We start from the raw sequence: 18,869 nt of genomic DNA on the forward strand, positions 1-18,869 counted from the left end.
TAGCATGAAATCTGAATTGCAATATAGCTTTGATGCAGTGTCAAATCTTATTTCTTCCATTTGAATGTAAAAGGGAAAAACGTACTTTCTTCTTTGAGCAGTTTTTTGAATAACAAAGAGAGAAAACATTCAAAGTCACTTACAGAGTTGATGCACGCGAGTTCCTTGTTGAGAAGCCACGGCAAGGAGAGTTTCCCGTCGCCCTTGTAACAAGACTGAATCCTTTCTTTGATCTTCTCCTTTATTCTCCTCAGGGTGAAGAGGCACAGCGCTGACTCTTTAGGCGGTTTAGCCCGATTCTTCTGACCCTGGGAGAAGACGGTGAAGAGGATGTCTTCATTCTCAGAGATCCCTAGAGAATTTGCCAGCTGACGGCCCGGTCGGGCCAAATAAGCATCCTGAACCAGGCGGTACTCGACCCCGTCTTTTGTGCAGCCAATGGGGAACTCCACATAGGAGTAAAATTTGGGGTCATCAACACATAGCCGTACGATTTTGGAGGTGAAGAATTGCTCGCCGCTGGCGTCGGGAGAAGTCAGCTGAGTATCCAGCTGCATTGTCAGATAATAGACAAACTGTTCGCTGCTGAAGCTGTACACGTAGTAGATGTCAAAAGCAGGGAACTTGGACAAAGTATCAGATGGAATCTTGAGCTGAGAGGAGACAAACTCATCTTGATACACGAAGCTGAACATGTCTGCATTTTCTTCGTTTTCCATCAACTTGCGGCTGGACAGGGTTGGGAAGTACTCAGACTTGCCGTCGATGGGGGTGCCAATAAATAGCTTGCTTGTTGGACTATGAGGGGCGCTGATAATGACTCCTGACATGGTCCCCGACTCGGCCACACTGGACAGGTAGTGTTCCTTGCGATGGTGAGGCTCGCCGAGTTTGAAGAGGTCATCAAGGCGTAGAAATTGGCAGATTCCCTGTGACGTACTGCCGCAGGCGATGAGACGATTCTGGGCGTAGTCGATGAGCAGAAGCTTATTCACGTTGGGTGTCTGAGCCAGGTCGTGCGGGCACGACTGGACACTGGGCGGAGGGTAACACTTTTCATTGTCCACCACCGGGCCGGTCATGTGACTACGGAGCTTGGTCAGGTTGCTAGATAACTTGAAAATCCAGTTGACCGCCCCCACATAGACTTCTCCGGTTTTGTTGTGAATGGCCAAATGTGTAAGCCCCCAGTCTGCAGGTGCAAATCGTTTGAAAGTTGGCGGCTGGCCTCCGCAGAAAGATGAGGCCATGATAAGTAAAAGCCCAAACACAGGAAACAGGTTCCCGAGAACAGGGCAAACTGTTGATCGAGCTTGTGAGCACATGTTTGGTCTGTCCTGAGGAGGGGTTTTGAGGGGGAGGGGAAGGAGAAATAAAGGAGGAGGAGCGCAAACTGTTCTCCTTAAGTCAGGATTTTGAGTCTTTTTGGTCTGTCAAGGTACAAATGAGAAGTATGTAAAGAAGACAGAGGAAGATGAAGTGAGAAACAAACACTTCTATTGATCCTCCGTCCTGTTCAAGGCGTCACACACCATCATCAGGAACATCATCCACCGGAGGAACGTGCTGCGAACCCTAAAAAGCAGACAGAAAAAAAACTGTGTCAGTGACTGAGGAACATTTTCTATTGATTATGCATCAAGCGTGGAGGGGCCTTAACGGCTCACAAATTAAACGGACAAAATGGGGTGTGGGGTGGGGGTTGACATTTGCCACCGTGATGAATTAATGATATCAAATCAAGTCTGGAAGGCAAATGTGTGTTGGCATTTAATTATGAGGGAAGATAGCGGGGGCCACATAAGCCAATTATTGAAGGCTTTGTACATATGATATCAGACTTTCCGGAATGAGTAGTGGACACAACATTGAAATCTGTAATATTTTATAACTTCAATCACAGGAGGCAAATGTTTAATTGTGTGTCCGTGTGCATTGTTACATGGGGAAACAATTCATAGCTACGATCCCTGTCAAGGTATGCAATGGGGCAATATTCAAATGTTGGCAACACAATCGAGTTTTTTGGATTACCGTATTTTCTGCACTATAAGGCACACCTAAAAACCTTCAATTTTTTTCTTCCCTCTGCACAGACTATTTATGGATTTATTTTGGAGCGGACCTCGACTTACACATTTACCCTGACATAACACCGCATACTGAAGAGCCAGTTGTCAACTATCCGAACTGGTGTAGCATGCGAAACATCATCAAACACATTGAAACTACGATATTTAGACTCTGTGTGGGCCCTTCTCCTTCAACAGACCAATGCTGCAGAGATACTCTGTAAATGCTGATTATGCTAAACCGAACACCAGAGCCCCGGGGAAGCCGTGCTTCAATTTCCACCTTGACAATCAAAGTGTCGACACAAACAGTGTTTTACGACCACTTCAAATCGGAAAAGATGAGATTCATTATGAACGTCGGGAAGGTAAGATGAAGGGGAAGGCAGAAGCCATGACATAAGGGATGATCAAATGGAGTTTGCGCCTCCTGCTCCAAGGGTGATGGCATACTTGAGAGCAAGGCCATCCGTCAATCAATCAAGGAGAAGGTCAGGATGTCAGCTAACCAAGCTCAGAGGAATAAACATGTGATTTCAAATGGACATTTCTTATCTTATGCAGCTCGGGAGTGTGTTGGAAGAGCATATCCACCTGGCTTTTACAAGCTTCAGGAAATATGCTCATTATGAAGACAATAGCACATAGTGCATTGAAAATGAGTCACGACTTCTATGCGTGTACTTAAACGCAGCCAGTTTATTGACTGTAGGAGCACAGAAACAGAATATGAAAGTACCCATATCATGGAGAAAAGAAAAGATGGGAAGGAGAATTTCACTTGGATCAAAACGGTCTAAAATGACGGGATGCCAAACTAAACGGCTAATAATGGCTGTGCGGTCCACCTGGTTGAATTTCCTCACAGCTGGCGTGGCATCCATTCGTACTTAATGCAGCGGAACTGGATGGATAGGCTCCTACAACGGCCGTCACCGAAAACAGATGGTGCATATAAATACCTTTTAGTAATGCAGTATTTAAAATAATACGGCGCGACAACATTCGCTGGGCTACACATCCATTTAGCTAGCATTCCCTTTGAGCAATATCTTTAAAAAAGTGACGTATGGGTTGGGGTAACCACAAGTATTGGTTTTCTTCGTAGAATAGCAAACCACAGCTGAGCTGAGACAGAGTTAGCCAGATTCAAGAATTCAATATTTGCAAGGCGACAAATGTAAAGAAGGCTTCTAAAACGGCGAGCGTTTTTCGCCCAGTAAAGAATAAGACATCAATGACAGTTATAACTAAAGCCTAAAAACAAACAAAAACAAGTTCAACCATGGTTACATATCAGTACATCTCAAAATTACCCTTTGAAAAGATGAAGAAAAACTGGAAGGCGGCAAAAGGGAAGCAGGTGATGCACAAGACGCAGGCCAAAATGAAAAGAGTGGGTGATTTATTCGTGAGGGCCAGCAGGAGCTAAACAAAAGGCAGCTCCTGCATTTTAATTAGCTCTTCACATGCACTTGAGTTTGAGACCAAGGATGACGCACTTGAAGACAACGCGTGCACAAGCATGATCCTCAATGGAATTACCAAATAATCAATGCCCTAGCCCACATTGTCTCCTCTTGGACATAAACCCCAGAACCAGCTACATGAAAGGTCTTTCCAGTCATCCGAATGCGGTGGTGTAAAAAGGACAGCTGCTCCATCATTTTAAAAGCATCGCGAAGAATGAAGAAACGCAAAGAACAAATTAAAATAAATACATTTTTGTTATGACTGGTTTTGGTCAACTCTTTACTTCATGAGAAAAGAGCGTGAAAGGGTGGCGGGAGAGACTATAAGCCACATCTGGTACCATCCAGGGAACAACATGTCAATCATTTCAAGGTAGGAGTGCAACTTTGGAATGTTCAGCCGCCGCGTCAAAGGAACTGAGGATGTTATCACATCAGGGGGAAAAAAGCATGACAGTGAACTGGCGATGAAGGGTCAAGCCGATTGGATTTGAGATTGGGATGCCCTTTGCAGGCACAGAGAATCTCAGTACATCACGACCGACTGGGAATAGTAATGAGGGGAGGGAGAAAAAAAAACGGGAAAAGCTTGAAGGGTCATCGCCTTGACCTTAGATAATTTTGTTTAGCTTGACAGCCGTGAAAATCCAACATTGAGGCGAAGGTAGTGTTTTAGGTCAAGTGATGAAGCTCCAAAGCCTCTTGCGAGTAGAGCCGAGGTCATCATTCCCTCTTTCCCGTTTCCTCAAACCTGTCCACTCAGATAATGGTTGTTGCTCACCCCTGGTGCAGTGTTGATTTATTGCCAGTGGCATATCAATTACAGCATTCACAACTGGAGGGGAAGAAAGAGGTGGAGAAGGTTGCGCTGGAGGGTTGACGAGAAAGGAAGAGGAAGGTTCACTCAGACAAATTATTTGCCCTCTAGACTGCATCATAGCATGTGGATCACATCTAGCATAGAAGAACATTAAGTGCCAACGATTCAGGAGACTTGGCGAATAAGATCAGAGCCGTATGATCCAGAAATTGGTATTGGTCTAAATCAGGGATTCTCAAACGGTTTCTTGTCTGTATATTTTTTGATTGCTCCCCAGTATCCAATCTTAAGAAGAAAAAATGGACTGCATTGTGCATAGATGACAATAAATTCATGACAACATAAGAACTGAAACCTGTCAATCTAAGTGTGCTTGCAGACACTCAAATAGAAGCATTTAATTGTGAAAATATCGGTCCACAATTTTGCAGTTATTTAAAAGAAGAGCTTCGAAAAGTGAATGCAAATTCCAAACACACACACAACATCTCACGCAAATTATGCATCCCACCCATTGCATATTTGGAAAGGCGACTGTAAATGATTTAAAAGACACGCATTGGACACACTCCAAGCCTTGCACAGCCCCAGCAAGTTTGCTTGTTTGTGTGTTTGTGAGCGTGTATATCATTGCAGGTGTCGGTATCTGTTCAGGAACAAGTGCATGCTAAACGCATATATGGATCCACGACCCCCTCCCCGAAAAAAAAATATATACAGGTCTCTATTTTAATCTTAGCAACCAACACACTCCAGAGACTGAAGATTTACCCAGGAGAGGAGGATAGAACAGGAAGAGAAGACTGCAGGGAGCAGGGATGGAGCTGGGGTGATGGGGTTTTCATGGTTAGAGAGGAGGTAAAATAGTAGGGGGGCCAAGTCCTGAGCCATAATCCTCTCTGAGGGTCTGCCTAATCTAGCAGTCACTATCTGCCTATGGAAGGAATGGATTACCATCCCCCAAAACACTGATGAGCGGATGAGAGAGGGGGAGCAATCCCTAGACAGACAAACAATTGCATAAGAATAAATAAAAATATGAATAAAACGCAAGTTGTTTTATGGGTTGTTTTATTCAAATCCTACCCAACCATAGACTAATTTAAATACAGTAAAGTCTCGTTATATCGATATCGGATATATCGATAGTCCCGGTTATATCGATACTATTTCTATGCACGCACGGAGAAAATTACATGCAAACAGGGTCGGATATATCGATAGTCCCGGTTATATCGATATTTTTTCGGACTCCCTTGAATATCGATATAACGAGACTTTACTGTATGTGCAGTGTGGTTCAGCACAACATATGGCCTCTAAAGAAAAGTCGGTTTCAAACAACGAGGGCTCGGAGCAAGCTGGGATTCGTGCAATCAACTAATATCTGAAAACAGCAACAAAGCTATTACTCTGACGGTGTGGGATTATCATACAATGTCAACATAATTGCAAAGGATCACTAGAATACACAAAAAAAATCATCCAGGCCCATCTGTCATTGTGCAATTTTTATTCAATTTTTGATCCAAGATGAACGACTGCAACAAGTGTATTAACAACGGCAAAAGGTTGCTGTTTCTATTTTATCGTAGTTGGAATAACACAAAATAAACAACATTTGCAAAGGTGCTTGTGTGAATTGCGGCAGTCGTTGAAAATTTCATTTCGCCGCTTAAGAATAGCCCGCTGCCTAGCTCGCATGGTGTACTCGTAGAAATGGGCCAATAAAAATAGGTTATATTACAGGTATTAAAAGAATAAGTGGGGAGTTTAGTTTAAGAAAACTAAACGCAAAAGGTATAAAACCAGCGGTATTATATTTTTATGCTAGCATGTAGCAGTAGGGGAGAATGCAAACAGTGCAATGATCAGATAATCTATCCACATTAACAAAGAAATCAACAGCGGGACTGGTCCAGGGACTAAAAGACAAGTTCGTACTAATGACTTGTGTTTTGGTCTTTTTTTTATGATCCAGACTGCGCGCCATTATACTAGCGCCACTCTGTTTTTCGTATGGACATACAGGCTCAAGTAGCAAGAAGTATTCAGATGGTTGCTTCTTGTTTGTGTGCGTGCGGCAAGTGACAGCTGTAATCCAAAGAACAGTTTGACTGTGGGCACTACATCATATAAATTCCTCTTGCTCTCATTCCTCGAAAAAAACAAACATTCCCATTTCAGCACATTGTAGACATTGAAACAACACACCGTTGTCCTTGCCGCCAGCCCGTCCGTGCCAGGAGTCGGACTAAAACGGCCACACACGAACATTTAACACACTTGTGTTGGCTCTGTTAATATGACCGCTGACCCTTAGTCGGCCTTGAACAGGAATGCAGAGGGAATGTGTTTTGGGCACACCTCGATGCGGAATTCATCACCTCCGACATATCCACCGAGGAAGACAAGATGTGAAAGATAATCTGTGATAAGTGTGTATGCGTGCGTATGTCAAAGCGTTTACATATTTCACATACAATGCAATAAAATTCATCCATCCTGGTGTTTCTTAACTGCTTGTTTGGATAGGCCAATGACTGATTTGGCTGGTGAACACAAAGTTGATTATCTCCCAGGCATAGGAGTGTTGTGGTTACAACAACACATGGCAAGCAGACAGGCTGTTTTCATCTCCATCTTTATATGGACTTCTATCCCCTCTGGACTTCACTTCATTGAATTCTGTTATCCTCATATATCCTCTTTCAGTCGTGCCACACACATTCCTCCGGATTTCTCCTTCTGCTCAGACTCACAGTCCTTAAGAAGCCTAAACAAAACATGATATTACCTTAAATGTACATGAAATGGACAGAAATTCCAGCACATTTAAACAACCAGTATTTGGGCATGAGCCCATCGTAAACTATTTTGAAAAGTACTCTGTAATAACGGGTGGTAACGGAGCGACTCATGGGTCATTTCACTGAATGATGAGTTAGCGTTAGGGGTGCTGAAATTAATCACGTCGTCAACACGGTAGCATGCGGACATGAGCAGTTTTGCATCGGTCCTGTAGCCGACAATAATCGATTAGAACATCATTACGTGTTGCATGCACAACACATAAAAAAAAATCTTGTGGTGTGTCTGTCTACACTTGCGGTCAAGAGTCTCATCCGGAGGTTTATAGCTCTTGGTATCATCCAAATGAAAACATTTATCATATAAATGACAGCATAAAATGACACAAGCAAAGTAGTCAGCTCAAAGTTAAGAACACTCCAGAGTTTCTAAAAAGCAGATTTTTCAATATCTTTTGGATTTTATGCACAAGCTAGAAAGCGACGAGTGAGTAAAACCTGTCACACAAAAATTAAATACCGCTATGTCAGGAACACTAACAACTCGGGTTACGGGAGTCTTTATAGTGAAGGATTCCCAACTGTATTCCATCCACTTACGGAAAGTACTCGAGCGGTGGCACAAGATTTTGTGGACTAGCCACTTGACAGGAATATTAATGTCTTCTCTTTATGACGAAACCACAGCTTTGAAAATGGTTGACACTACAAACCGGCTAGGCCTACAGAAATTATTTCTGCTATGATTTAATGTCACGGTCAAATTTTCAGTTTAGGATGAAAAGGAAGCTGACAGTGTACCTGAGTTATTGTTATTGATGGAAAAAATGGCGATAGAGGACCAAGTACAATTTCATTGACATAATAATCTTAATTGAATCAAGTTGTGAGACGAGTGAAGGCTCTTCCTCCTTATTTTGCTGAAGGGAGGGTCAACTTCAAACATTTCTTCACTATAATGAGTTCCATGTGGTCCTACGAGTCAAGACATGATATTTGGATTCATTTTCTTTTCATAGAAAATAAATTAAAGCAGAACTTAACTTTTTGTAAGTCTCAGGGGGGTGGCCATTTGGCAACTCTAACAATAACTACTGCCTCATTTTCAGAAAATGGGTGAGCCGCAATTGGTCCAACTCCCAAAATTTAAGGTCATAAGATATAACATTTGTGCCACCTCCCACAATCCTCATACTGCCAGTTAAAAAAAAAACCTTCCCCTTCTCTTGCAACCCAGCGTGAAAAGAAAGAAAGGTATGGAATATGTTTCAGCGACCATGTGTCTCGATTCTTCACACAAATATAAATCTCGGCCCCCGTTTCATCACCACACAAAACATATGCGCACCGTCAGATTAGTAGTTTACGCTTTAATCTCTCGACTGGGTCTTTCTCCCCATGTCAAAAAGCCTCTGTCTGTGTGGAATGTGTGTGTCTGTGTCAGTGTGTGAAGAAGGTGAGTGAAATGTAGGTCAGGGCTATGAAAGCCTGATATGATTCATGCGGTAGTAGCACAGACAAAAGTCGAGCCTCGAATAAGCTAACTGAAACAGTACCCAAAAAACAAGAAACATTTTGGTGGCGCTCAAAATCTCAAACTGCGCCTATCTGGAATGTCTAGCGTCATTTTTACCATTCAAGTCAAACCTCTTTAGTCGTTGGTTGTGTCGAGAGAAAAGAGATCGGCCCAGTGCGGAAGCTGTATGCAAACACACCCCTGTCGTCTGAATGGCTTCTTCTTTCCCACCGTAGCAGCTGATTACTAAAACCAACATGGAAGAATGCTAGCTACAATTAAGGTCAGCCACAAACTGTTTCTTTTCTAAAAGCTATTCATACCTCCAACAATGCTGCGGATGGAGCTTCCGCAAACTGTTTAGGGAGGTGTTCCAGAGCGGAAAAAGTGTGACGGCCGGTTCAGTTTGTGAAAATGACATTGGAAATTTAGACACTCGGCAAACAGAAATAAAGCAGAGACTATGAGAAGGATCTGTTATAATTGTTCCAATAGGAACAGAACTATGTATAAATAACACTGTGTGATTTGAGCCTCTGGGAAAGAACAGCAAAACAGATTATTTGGTAAGACCACTTGTTTGGGTCAACTTTTTATTTTTTGGAGTGAGAGCATTGGCAATGACGGCAATAGATGGGCCCTTTGAAGGAGACATGCTTAAAAAAATTCCTTGTATCCTGATATTTAAACGATGAAATAAATATCACTTTTCCTATTGAGACAGAATATTTTCAAAGTGTGAGACTTGAGCTGAAAATCAGCAGTTGCATTTGCACGGTCAACTCGCCCCGGGACCACACTCAAGTTGAAAGGTGATACCTTTTACGGTGTATCCTGTGATTATCAGCCGGCTAACACAATTTCCCAAAGGATGATATTGATTACTTTGCTCTGGCTCATAGCCGCTTATATCCAATCACAAGTGATATCTCTGTTTTTATTTAAGCCTATTCAAAGAGGAAATCATAGCATGTGAAAAACCTTGTTCTTTTTATAAGAAAATGGAAGCCTTCTATTCTTTATTTTTATAAGCACTTTATTGCTATGACAAGGCAGATTCATCATGCCACCAAAACTCCCACACAGAACTCATGGTAAGGTAAAACTTGAGTAAAACAAAAACATCTAAACAAGCATTCTTTCATTTCGTCAAAACTATAGATGATGGCATTTGTTTTGTGCAGACACTATTTTCGGACTAAAGTGTGCAGTTTAAAAATCCTTCAGCGCCGATATTCATTCAGGATCCAGTGAATCATAGGGTATATCTCGACCGACGACCATTCACACTCGTATGCTCACCTACAGTGAGTGATTGGTACTCAATTTCAGACTACTAGCATGAAGAGTCACCTGTGAGCACCACCATGCCACACCCAGTTCCAAATCACGTGACTGCATTTGGATCTAATTGTGACACATAACCTGGTTTGAAATGTCAATGCTAAATACATTCACACACGTGAGGCCATTGTCACATATGGGCTTGAGTCCTCACGCTAACGTTGGCCATTGGGCCGCTTAAAACATTTAACGTACGCACACAATATTCAATGTTGTGAACAGAGATTCACGAATAAATGTTTAATGACAACCAATGGGGGTTATGCAGGGGATGTAAAAGAGGAGACAAGAGTGAAAATAATTTAAACGAAAGGCAAAATAATCGAAAATGAAAACAGGGGTGGAAAGATAAGAAGAGTCAACGATACCTTTTCAGATAGCCAGCCAGGCGGAATGGGGTGGAATGAAAAGAGATAAGCGCAGGACAGTCTGTGCATGTTTAGCTTTACAGCTTTTTTCTCTGAAGCCAGGAGGAAATTGAGTGCCTGTCACATTGCGACACTACTTCAACTTCAGATAGCGACAAGTACCTTTGTGGCATTCGTCCATGATGTGGACGGTTTTCAGCTTGTCAGTCACAAAAATCAGAATGATGAACCCGTAGAAAATAGTCATTTTTTAAAATGGATTGAGCAACAGATTTGGATACCATCAACTCACAAATCATATTTGTGAGACGAGGTGGGCAAAATGCCAAAAAGAGGCGAAAGCGAGCAAGAACAACTTTTTCATTGTTGTTGATTCTTGGAGTAAATCCCAAAAAGGAACGGAGCGGGACGACTGGTCAGTCCAGAAAGACAAGAAACAACATCACCATTGTGATTCACATTCAGGGTGGGGGACGGCGGATTGGAAGACAAAAACCATTCCACAGAAATAGACGCCTTACCCAATCAAAATGGGGTGGCATTTCAATGAAGACAAAAAAGCTTGTCGCTATCTTTGCGCCAGTAGAACCTCAAACGGCCAACTTTGTGTGGGACAACGGTGTGTAGGAGGGTTGAGAGCGGACGTGTGAAGAAAAAAAAAAGAGGAGACGCGTAGGTAGAAGTAATGTGAGCAAGGTGGAAGAGAGATAAGGAGAGAGTGGTGGGAGCTGGGGAAGATGAGAGTGAGAGGAATGTCAGAGAAAAAAGAAGAGGAGGAGGAGGCGGAGAAAGAAGAGGGAAATGACACTGAGCCCAGACACACTATAGCTAAAAGCCACAAACGATGGTTTTTGGGTTCGCCACAAACTAAAGTCTCAGGCAGGCCGTTCACTTTGTGATGACAGAAGGCATAACAGAGAAATGTGTCTCCAGAGCCTCCTACAATAATGCTGACTGAGGTGATAAAAGAAATGTTGATCTCCGATCGCAATATTGCTGCGGACAAAAGAAACGGCCTAATTGGAACACACAATCGCTGTAAGTCCGAAGACTTCTCACCCAGGGGGTTTCATTAGTCTCACATTTTATTTTGTGTCCGCGTGTACTTGAAAAGAAGGAAATCTCCATTCTCATCTAGTCAACACAGAACAACCAAACTGTCTGCTTTTAACAAGCCTTCGAAAATGTCCGTGGCAAACATAAGCATTGAGCATTCACATGTGCGAATGACAAGGATGCTACATGGACAAATAACTATCTATACGTATTGATATATACCATAGAGGTCCCTCTTAGCCAATGGGATGTCAGGATGATTCCCGGTCATAGCCAATAGCAGGGCAGCTATAAGTATGTTGTGTTGAAGACAGTTGGAGATACAAGTAGCAGCTCAAACTGTATTTTTACCTTTCGTATCTTGAAATTTCTTTCATAACAAGAGGCTATACGTGCATGTTCGTAAGACATTTCGTAACTGAAAATGTTCATATGAAGAGACGTTTGTAAGTAGAGGTACCACTGTAGATGAAAAAAAAATACTATGTTGGGCTCTTGTTTTAGGACCATTCCGAAAATTTCGAACACAGTAATTACAATTTGGAAATTAACATGATCCATGGGAGAACTGAACAATAATGGACATTGTGGAAACTAAACTATTAAATTGACCAAATATGGAGATTATGAGTGGGGGTAGAGGCTTCTACACAAAGATGACAATTTACCAATGTCTTATTCTGCTCTAAAGGAAATAAACAACTTTTAAGAAGGTGGTCTCCAGATATAAAATCAAATTCCAAACTCAAACGTCATTGATCCAAATGAGCGTTGACCGCTTATTTCACAGCCACCGTCTTCTAATGGGATTGAATGCTAAAACCGGTCTCCATAGCAGCCGTGCAATCCACTTTCCTCCGCGGGTTTTCTGACCCTTCCCTTGATGTTTTGCAGAAAGGCTTCCGTGGTTTGATCTGCCTTGTTAAAACATCATGTGATTTGTGAAGGGGGTGGGGGTAAAGGGTCCTTCCCCTGGGCAACCAAACGGGACAGAGGTGGCACACACCATTCCGACCAACAATGGCCTACTTTGCTGCTCAGATCTTAATGTTGAAGAGAAATTTGCATGAGTTTGCTAGGTAGTTTGGCTTTTCCCAATTAGTGAATAATAATAAATGTTGGTTACTGGTGTTGCTATGAGGCTCTCGGATGCAATTATTCAATCTTAATGAATAAGTAGGATGAAACAAAGCACCAACAGACTCGAGCTCACCCAAAAGGCAATATTAGCATCTTAAATGCAAATGAACCTGTGTCTGCGCGCGAGAGAACGTGATTGCATTTCGCTATCCGTGCAATGGTAGAGTTGTGAATACTGAATACTATGCTAACAGATGAACACTATGCTAACAGACGGCAATGAAATGTTAACTGTTGTCATTGCTGAATTGCATCTTAACCCACAAACAGTGTATCGCTATTGGGAATGGGCATTCTCGTAAAACCGAATCAATTTGGGGTCTTGAATTTCATACATTTGAAGAGCCATGTGTAAACTTGACGTTTAAGAAGGGATAAAAACTTGCCTTATTAGCGCACTTGCGAATCAAGCTCCTCTATAAGCTGATTTTTTTTTTTTTTGGGGGGGGGGGGGGATGAGGAAATGAGAATCAGACAAAACGAGATCAAGAGATTATACAACGTGGCCACAATTGCCAAGACCATCACCGCCCCCCAAAAAAGAACTTCTTTAAGCAGTTGTCATGCATGCAGAATCCTGGAAAGTCTCATCTAGCAATTGTAACCACGCGTGGCCAAAATCAAGACTGATTGTGGAAGGAAATGGCTAATGGGGGTCACCGCGTTGCCATACTGCAGCCCACTTACACACGCGTGCATGCGCGACTGTTTCCGTTGGATCACGTCTGCTCTCCAGCTGTATGTGTTTCCCCGACCAAACAAACAAAAGGGACACGGGGGGTGTCTCTCACGCTCCGATTGGCTAAAAACATGGTTGTGATTAGCCATTCCCTTGTGTGGTCGTCTGTCTGTACCAAAATTGTGATTAGCTAACCAGTGGCTGCGGTGGTCTGATGGCACAGTGAGTTGGGTTTCGTTTGGCACTCGTGGCTGCGGTGATGGTCTTGGTAGTGATTCCAACTATGCTTTGGAATTTCGAGGGTTCCCTCTGGGGAAAAAAATTATCTGCCAGCCTTATGCGCAGCTTGGACTAAAATCATCACTCACCAAAACCTCCTCCCATGAAGTATGCAGTGGGTGGAATGAGCTAGATTATGTTTCCAGAGGTTTGTTGAGGTACATATGAGGCACATACACCCAAACATACATATGCACAGATGCACACGCACACTTCGCACGAGTAAAACTAGATCCCAAAACTGTGTACGGAAACTGTGAACAGCTGCTCCCATTCCAGAATTTGGCGAAGAATACATTTTACTCATATTACATTGACTTTAAGCCCATAAACACAAGAAGAGAAAGAGCTTGTCGGCATCGGTGCATCAGATGACAAAACGCTATCCTTTTTCTTTCTCCCATGTACACCAGCTTCCAGTATAAAAGGGAGGGAAAAAAAACGCAACTGGTGTTGAATGGGGCATTGTCTGTCAACATTGACAGTAGTACAGAGCGTAAACATGCCTCACATCACACTCAGACACGGGGCCGGGTCTTTACCACGGTGGCGCCAAAACAGGGCCGGCGGGCAGCAGCAGCTACTAATTAAGAGAGGTTGGCTGAGCAGCTATAGTTAGCGCCGGAGCTGCGGGGCTGAAGAGAATAGAGCAACATGTCTGACACCATGCCTGTTATGTGTGCATAGTACTGAGAGGCCTGAAGCTACAGACCAGCCCCCCTGCCCTCCTCCACACCCGACCCCAGTTGAAGTCTTGCTGACTCAGAGTCAACGCAGCCCGTCTGGCTGCAGAAGCAGGAAAGGGCAATTTGTTCTTCCTGCGTCGATGTGACTTTTTTTTTCGTCGCCCATATTTGATATCCCGACTGACCTCCTCTTTCCCAGTTCACATCATCAATGTGATTGTTGAAACCAATACAGGCATGGAAATTAGAACGGAGAGCAAAACAGGAAATACATTTGCTTATATACTGTATATATAAAACGTCCACTGTTGCAGCACTGAATCAGGCTCGTCAGGCAGCGTTGGGAATTAATTGCTTCACTGGATCACTGCGCTCGAGTTGTGAAACACAAACACGAGATAAAGATAAAACTGAACAATGTCCTTTTATAAACTCAGACATGGGCGCAATACTTGCCGACCTGGGACAAGCGGTGGTGAGGACTTTCAAGCTTGGCTGGAAATGACACAATCACTGCAGTTAAAAATAAGGTCATGCATATCCCCGACAACATTTTTTTTTCCGTCCAGTCATACGTTCCTGGAAGGGATTACAAAACATCATTACAGTCAGGAATAATTTTAAAAGAAGAAAGACATCAGAGCAAAACACATGGTTGGCTTTAGGAGAGACAAAGTGATTTTTTTTCCTAGTGAGTCAATATTTTTTTCAATCGTAGAACCAAAATGTTGCACAAGGCAAGAATCAATCAACTAGCAGAACAGATACAAAGTCTGTTTTTACTATCTGAGGGGTTCAAACAATTTCAAAAGATGATGAAAAGCAGCTAACAAGAAAAGATTCTGTGTATGAATTCGTGGGGTTAACATGGACCAATCTAAGTGAGCCAATAAAGAAATTTCAAAACAGAAAGTTTTTCTCTTAAACGTACAACAATGTGTTTACATGTTGGAAGGAATTCAATGATGCGAGACTCATGGTTACTATTCATGAAAATTAGTGGCATTGAAACTATAAATTATTGGATAGCCCTCTCCCTATTACGGGCTACGTGAGAGTAATTGTTTAATTGATGGAGAATTAAATATACTGTTATTGTAAGATTCATTACAATTAAGTAATTTTTAAAAAAATCCCCATTGTGGGACTATTAAAAGCTTTCTTATTTTTATTAGCAGATGATGCTCATAGGATTCTATTTACAATGTTATAGCACTCACTTTGAATGTTTTTTTTAGTTTCTCTCAGCCCAAGTGCAAGCCACATTGAAATCACAGGTGGGTGGCGATCAAAAATATATTAAATGTGCCTTGTGACAGTTTAAGAGGCTTGGCCAGTGCCCGACGTATTTAGCGTGACGGCTAATCCTATTGTTGTTGCCGCCGAAAAGCAAAGCAGAGCACTTGATGTTAAACCCTGGCTCTTGACTCTGTGTTATTATCGCCGCAACTATCCTTGAGGTTGATAAGATGACGTCGAACGAACTTACTTTGTAGGTGTTCATAGGGAATATTTTTTAAAAAGAACAGACCGCCGCCATGCGTCACCGTTTCTGGGAGAGAAAATACATTGTGGGCCAGTGGCGTGATTTGGATGCCAGCCTTTACGCATATTTATGCGTGAATACAATCCAGAGTCCCTTCCTGTCATTTTCAACAGCGCCGTCGATTGTGATGCTGGATGCATACAAAAAGCAGTTTCTCCTTTGCATTTGTGGGCTCAATAGAGGTTGTCATTTTGTTTGTCTGTTCTTTTTCTGTGTCTCCAAATTTTTACCTCTGCCTAACAATGGACAAGCCTGGAAGAGACAGAACAATGAAAGTCTGATCCTCTGCGTTATTTTTTTAGGCTGCTATGATTTGCAGTGCACTTTTTTTTAATTGTTCCATTCTAAATATTTGTTCTTTTTTTTAAAAAATATGATGTCCTCTCCAGTGACTTGCATAATTTGCCTTACTAGCGGCTACAATTGGACTCGACTTTCGGTGACTCAACCTTCGGCATATATTTCCGCCTTCGTCCGCTGTATACTCCCCTCCCCACCCCCCGCTGTCAGATCTGGCAGATAGGTCACGCCCTCATAGCAACACCAGCTGAAAATGGCGCGTCACAACAACATGCGTGACACTCTGACGAAGGCGGAAGTAGATGCCGAAACATGTCAGGTATTTGAAACACCTACAATACACTGTCTGTAAGTAAAGAATCTGTTTTAAATTAAAACATATGTGTCAATTTCTATTATTTTTTTCCGAAAGTCTGAACCAAAATTTCAAATTGTCTTTTGCCATCCATCATAACGATGTATGAACAAGCCATTCTTTTAGACTTTGGATTCAAAAAATCCATCAATTTGTTGTCCGCTGTGTATCTAATATGTGGAGGTGGACTTCTTCCAGCTCGTCCTGGCAGATCCCGAGGCATTCCCACGGCAGCTGGGAGACAGTCTCTCCAGCGTGTCCTGGATCTTCTGCCAGTGGGGCATGCCCAGAAGACCTTACCGGGGAAGCGTCCAGGAGGCATCCTAATTAGATGCCCGAGCCACCTCATTCAACCCTAACAATAATGTAAAAGAGTTTGACATCCCCTCATCCCCCCTTAATTGTACTACACCTTAAAACTGCAACCGGTCCGTTCACTTCATCATTCTTTTGCATTTTCCAGCTAATAGCAATCATAAACGTAAAAGCTTGATTAAAAAAAACTTTCAGACCAGAATAAAACCAGTCCCGCAAAGAATGAAGCCATTGTTTTTTCAGAGATAAAATGTTGTATCAAAGAATGTCAGGGAGCAGTCAGTAATGATGTGTAAAAGCCGTGCAGCTTTTCATTACACAAGTTCAACAGCCAGACAGGGAGCAGATGAGTGCACGGTGCACCATCCTCGTGCTGGCCTCGTGCCAGTCGTGCTCCAAAAGAGGACCACGGAGAAATGGAGGGTGCTTTGAATGTGTCTGTGTGTAAAAGCGGTAGGAGGGTGGGGGCATGCATTCCCCTGGCAGGATCCCTGGGACACAGTGGAGGGCAGGGTTCAGCCACTGAAGGAGAGCCCGCATGCCCGGCAGTCAATTAGCGGCTCGCATTTACACAACAAATGGAGCTCCCACGTTTTTATCCGGCTCTGAAGCGGTCGCGCATGCAGCGCTCACGAGTGTATCCACTCAGCGCTCATCAGCACACGCCAACGCAAGGTCAGAGAAATTCGGGCGGGGTAGGTGGGACAGTAAGAGAGACAGAGCAAGAGGGCCAGTTATCTCCTGGAGTGGTACTTCACTCATGCTAACTCAGTAGCCGTATCGGTCGCGCTAGCACAACGTTCACGACTGCTGCAGAATATTGCAGCTGTCCAAACGCATGTGATCTTAAACTCACCAACTGTTTAAAGCAGAGGTGATTCCAATGACAGACCACGTGACGAATTATGAACCGGATATTGGGGGGGTGGGAGTAGAAAAGGACTTTAAACGGAACACAATCATAATCCCTGCTCCCCCAACCATCTGTCATTCTCTACCACCTCACCATTACCATTCAGGTAATAATTGTCTCGTCCCTAGAAGCGTCGAGAGTAGACGTCGTCAAACGTGTCGACGTGTATGGAGAAAAACCCGCCCAAGTTAACAAGATGAACTCTGTTAACAAGGTGACACTAAAAGTCAGCGGGTGTCCACGTCTGATAAACAAGCAGTTGGTGAGCTACTTTGGTTGACAATCTGCTCTCGACCCCCTCTGCCCGCCCATCTGTGTGTGGAAATATCAATCCGTCGCAAAAGCACTATTGGTGAAACAAAAGCGGTGCTAAGTGGATGAGAGGCGACCTACGCCATAGAGCAATCAAAAACCCAAGCCACGTCATTCTTTCTTTCCCGAGCGCTCCAGCTGCGCTCTGAATAGGCCCTTAAATCACTCAGCCAGGGCCCTTTGATTGGTTGACCTCTCTGCATGATTAAACAGACATTTTCATCACATGCTCCTGCGGCAAAGTGACAGCATGAGGTGGACAGACAGGTTCACTGATGAGGGAGCCGAACAAGTTCTGGGAAAGCGGAAACTTCTCATGACAATGACAACGTTTGGTAAAGAAGACGAGGTAGTCGTGTTATGTCAAAGACTGGTGTCGATACCATACTAATTTCTGGCCTTGATAAAATTGCCGTCGGGCAAATAAAACAAAAGTCAAGCCAGTTTGGCGAGGGGCCGTGAAAGCGTCTGTCCCAACTTTGACTTCTGATTTCTTTGCGATTCCTCTTTTCTTCACTCCACTTAAACACAAGTGCGTCGCGTCACAACATTATCATCGCCTTGTTACTCAAACTATCCGAGTGGTCCGATGCTGCCAACTTTCCTCCCCCGCTCTTCTGTTGTCTGTTTTCCGCAGCTGCGCCTGGCCGAGGCGCAGTCTCCGGCGTCATTTTGTTCACATTTCTTTCATCCCCGCCCATCCGCAAATCTAAAAAAAAAAATACGCTCAAAGCTTTTATGTTATTGCACCTAGGCGAACTGGGAGCTGGGCTACTTGTCAAAACAGGCCTGGACTGCAGCCAAGTTTTGTCAGAAGTACCAATTGAGTCTTTTGCTCGCCGTTCCCGAAGACTGTAGCTTTCCATTTTTAGTTTTGTAGGAAACA

At 43.2% G+C, this 18,869-nt stretch overlaps 1 protein-coding gene across 2 annotated transcripts in view; it reads right to left on the minus strand.

Moving 5' to 3' along the window:
- Positions 1-18,869, minus strand: part of plxna1b (plexin A1b) — a 164,269-nt gene that overhangs the window by 135,289 nt on the left and 10,111 nt on the right. For both annotated transcript variants that reach the window (XM_089010316.1, XM_089010315.1), the window contains exon 2: positions 144-1,575. In XM_089010316.1, coding sequence (XP_088866442.1) covers positions 144-1,325 — 1,182 coding nt within the window. In that variant the 5' untranslated portion in view covers positions 1,326-1,575. The remainder of the gene's footprint in view (positions 1-143; positions 1,576-18,869) is intronic.

Source organism: Hippocampus bargibanti, linkage group LG12, assembly GCF_051943395.1.
Source record: "Hippocampus bargibanti isolate YZ-2025 linkage group LG12, ASM5194339v1, whole genome shotgun sequence".
Classification (NCBI taxonomy): Eukaryota; Metazoa; Chordata; class Actinopteri; order Syngnathiformes; family Syngnathidae; genus Hippocampus; species Hippocampus bargibanti.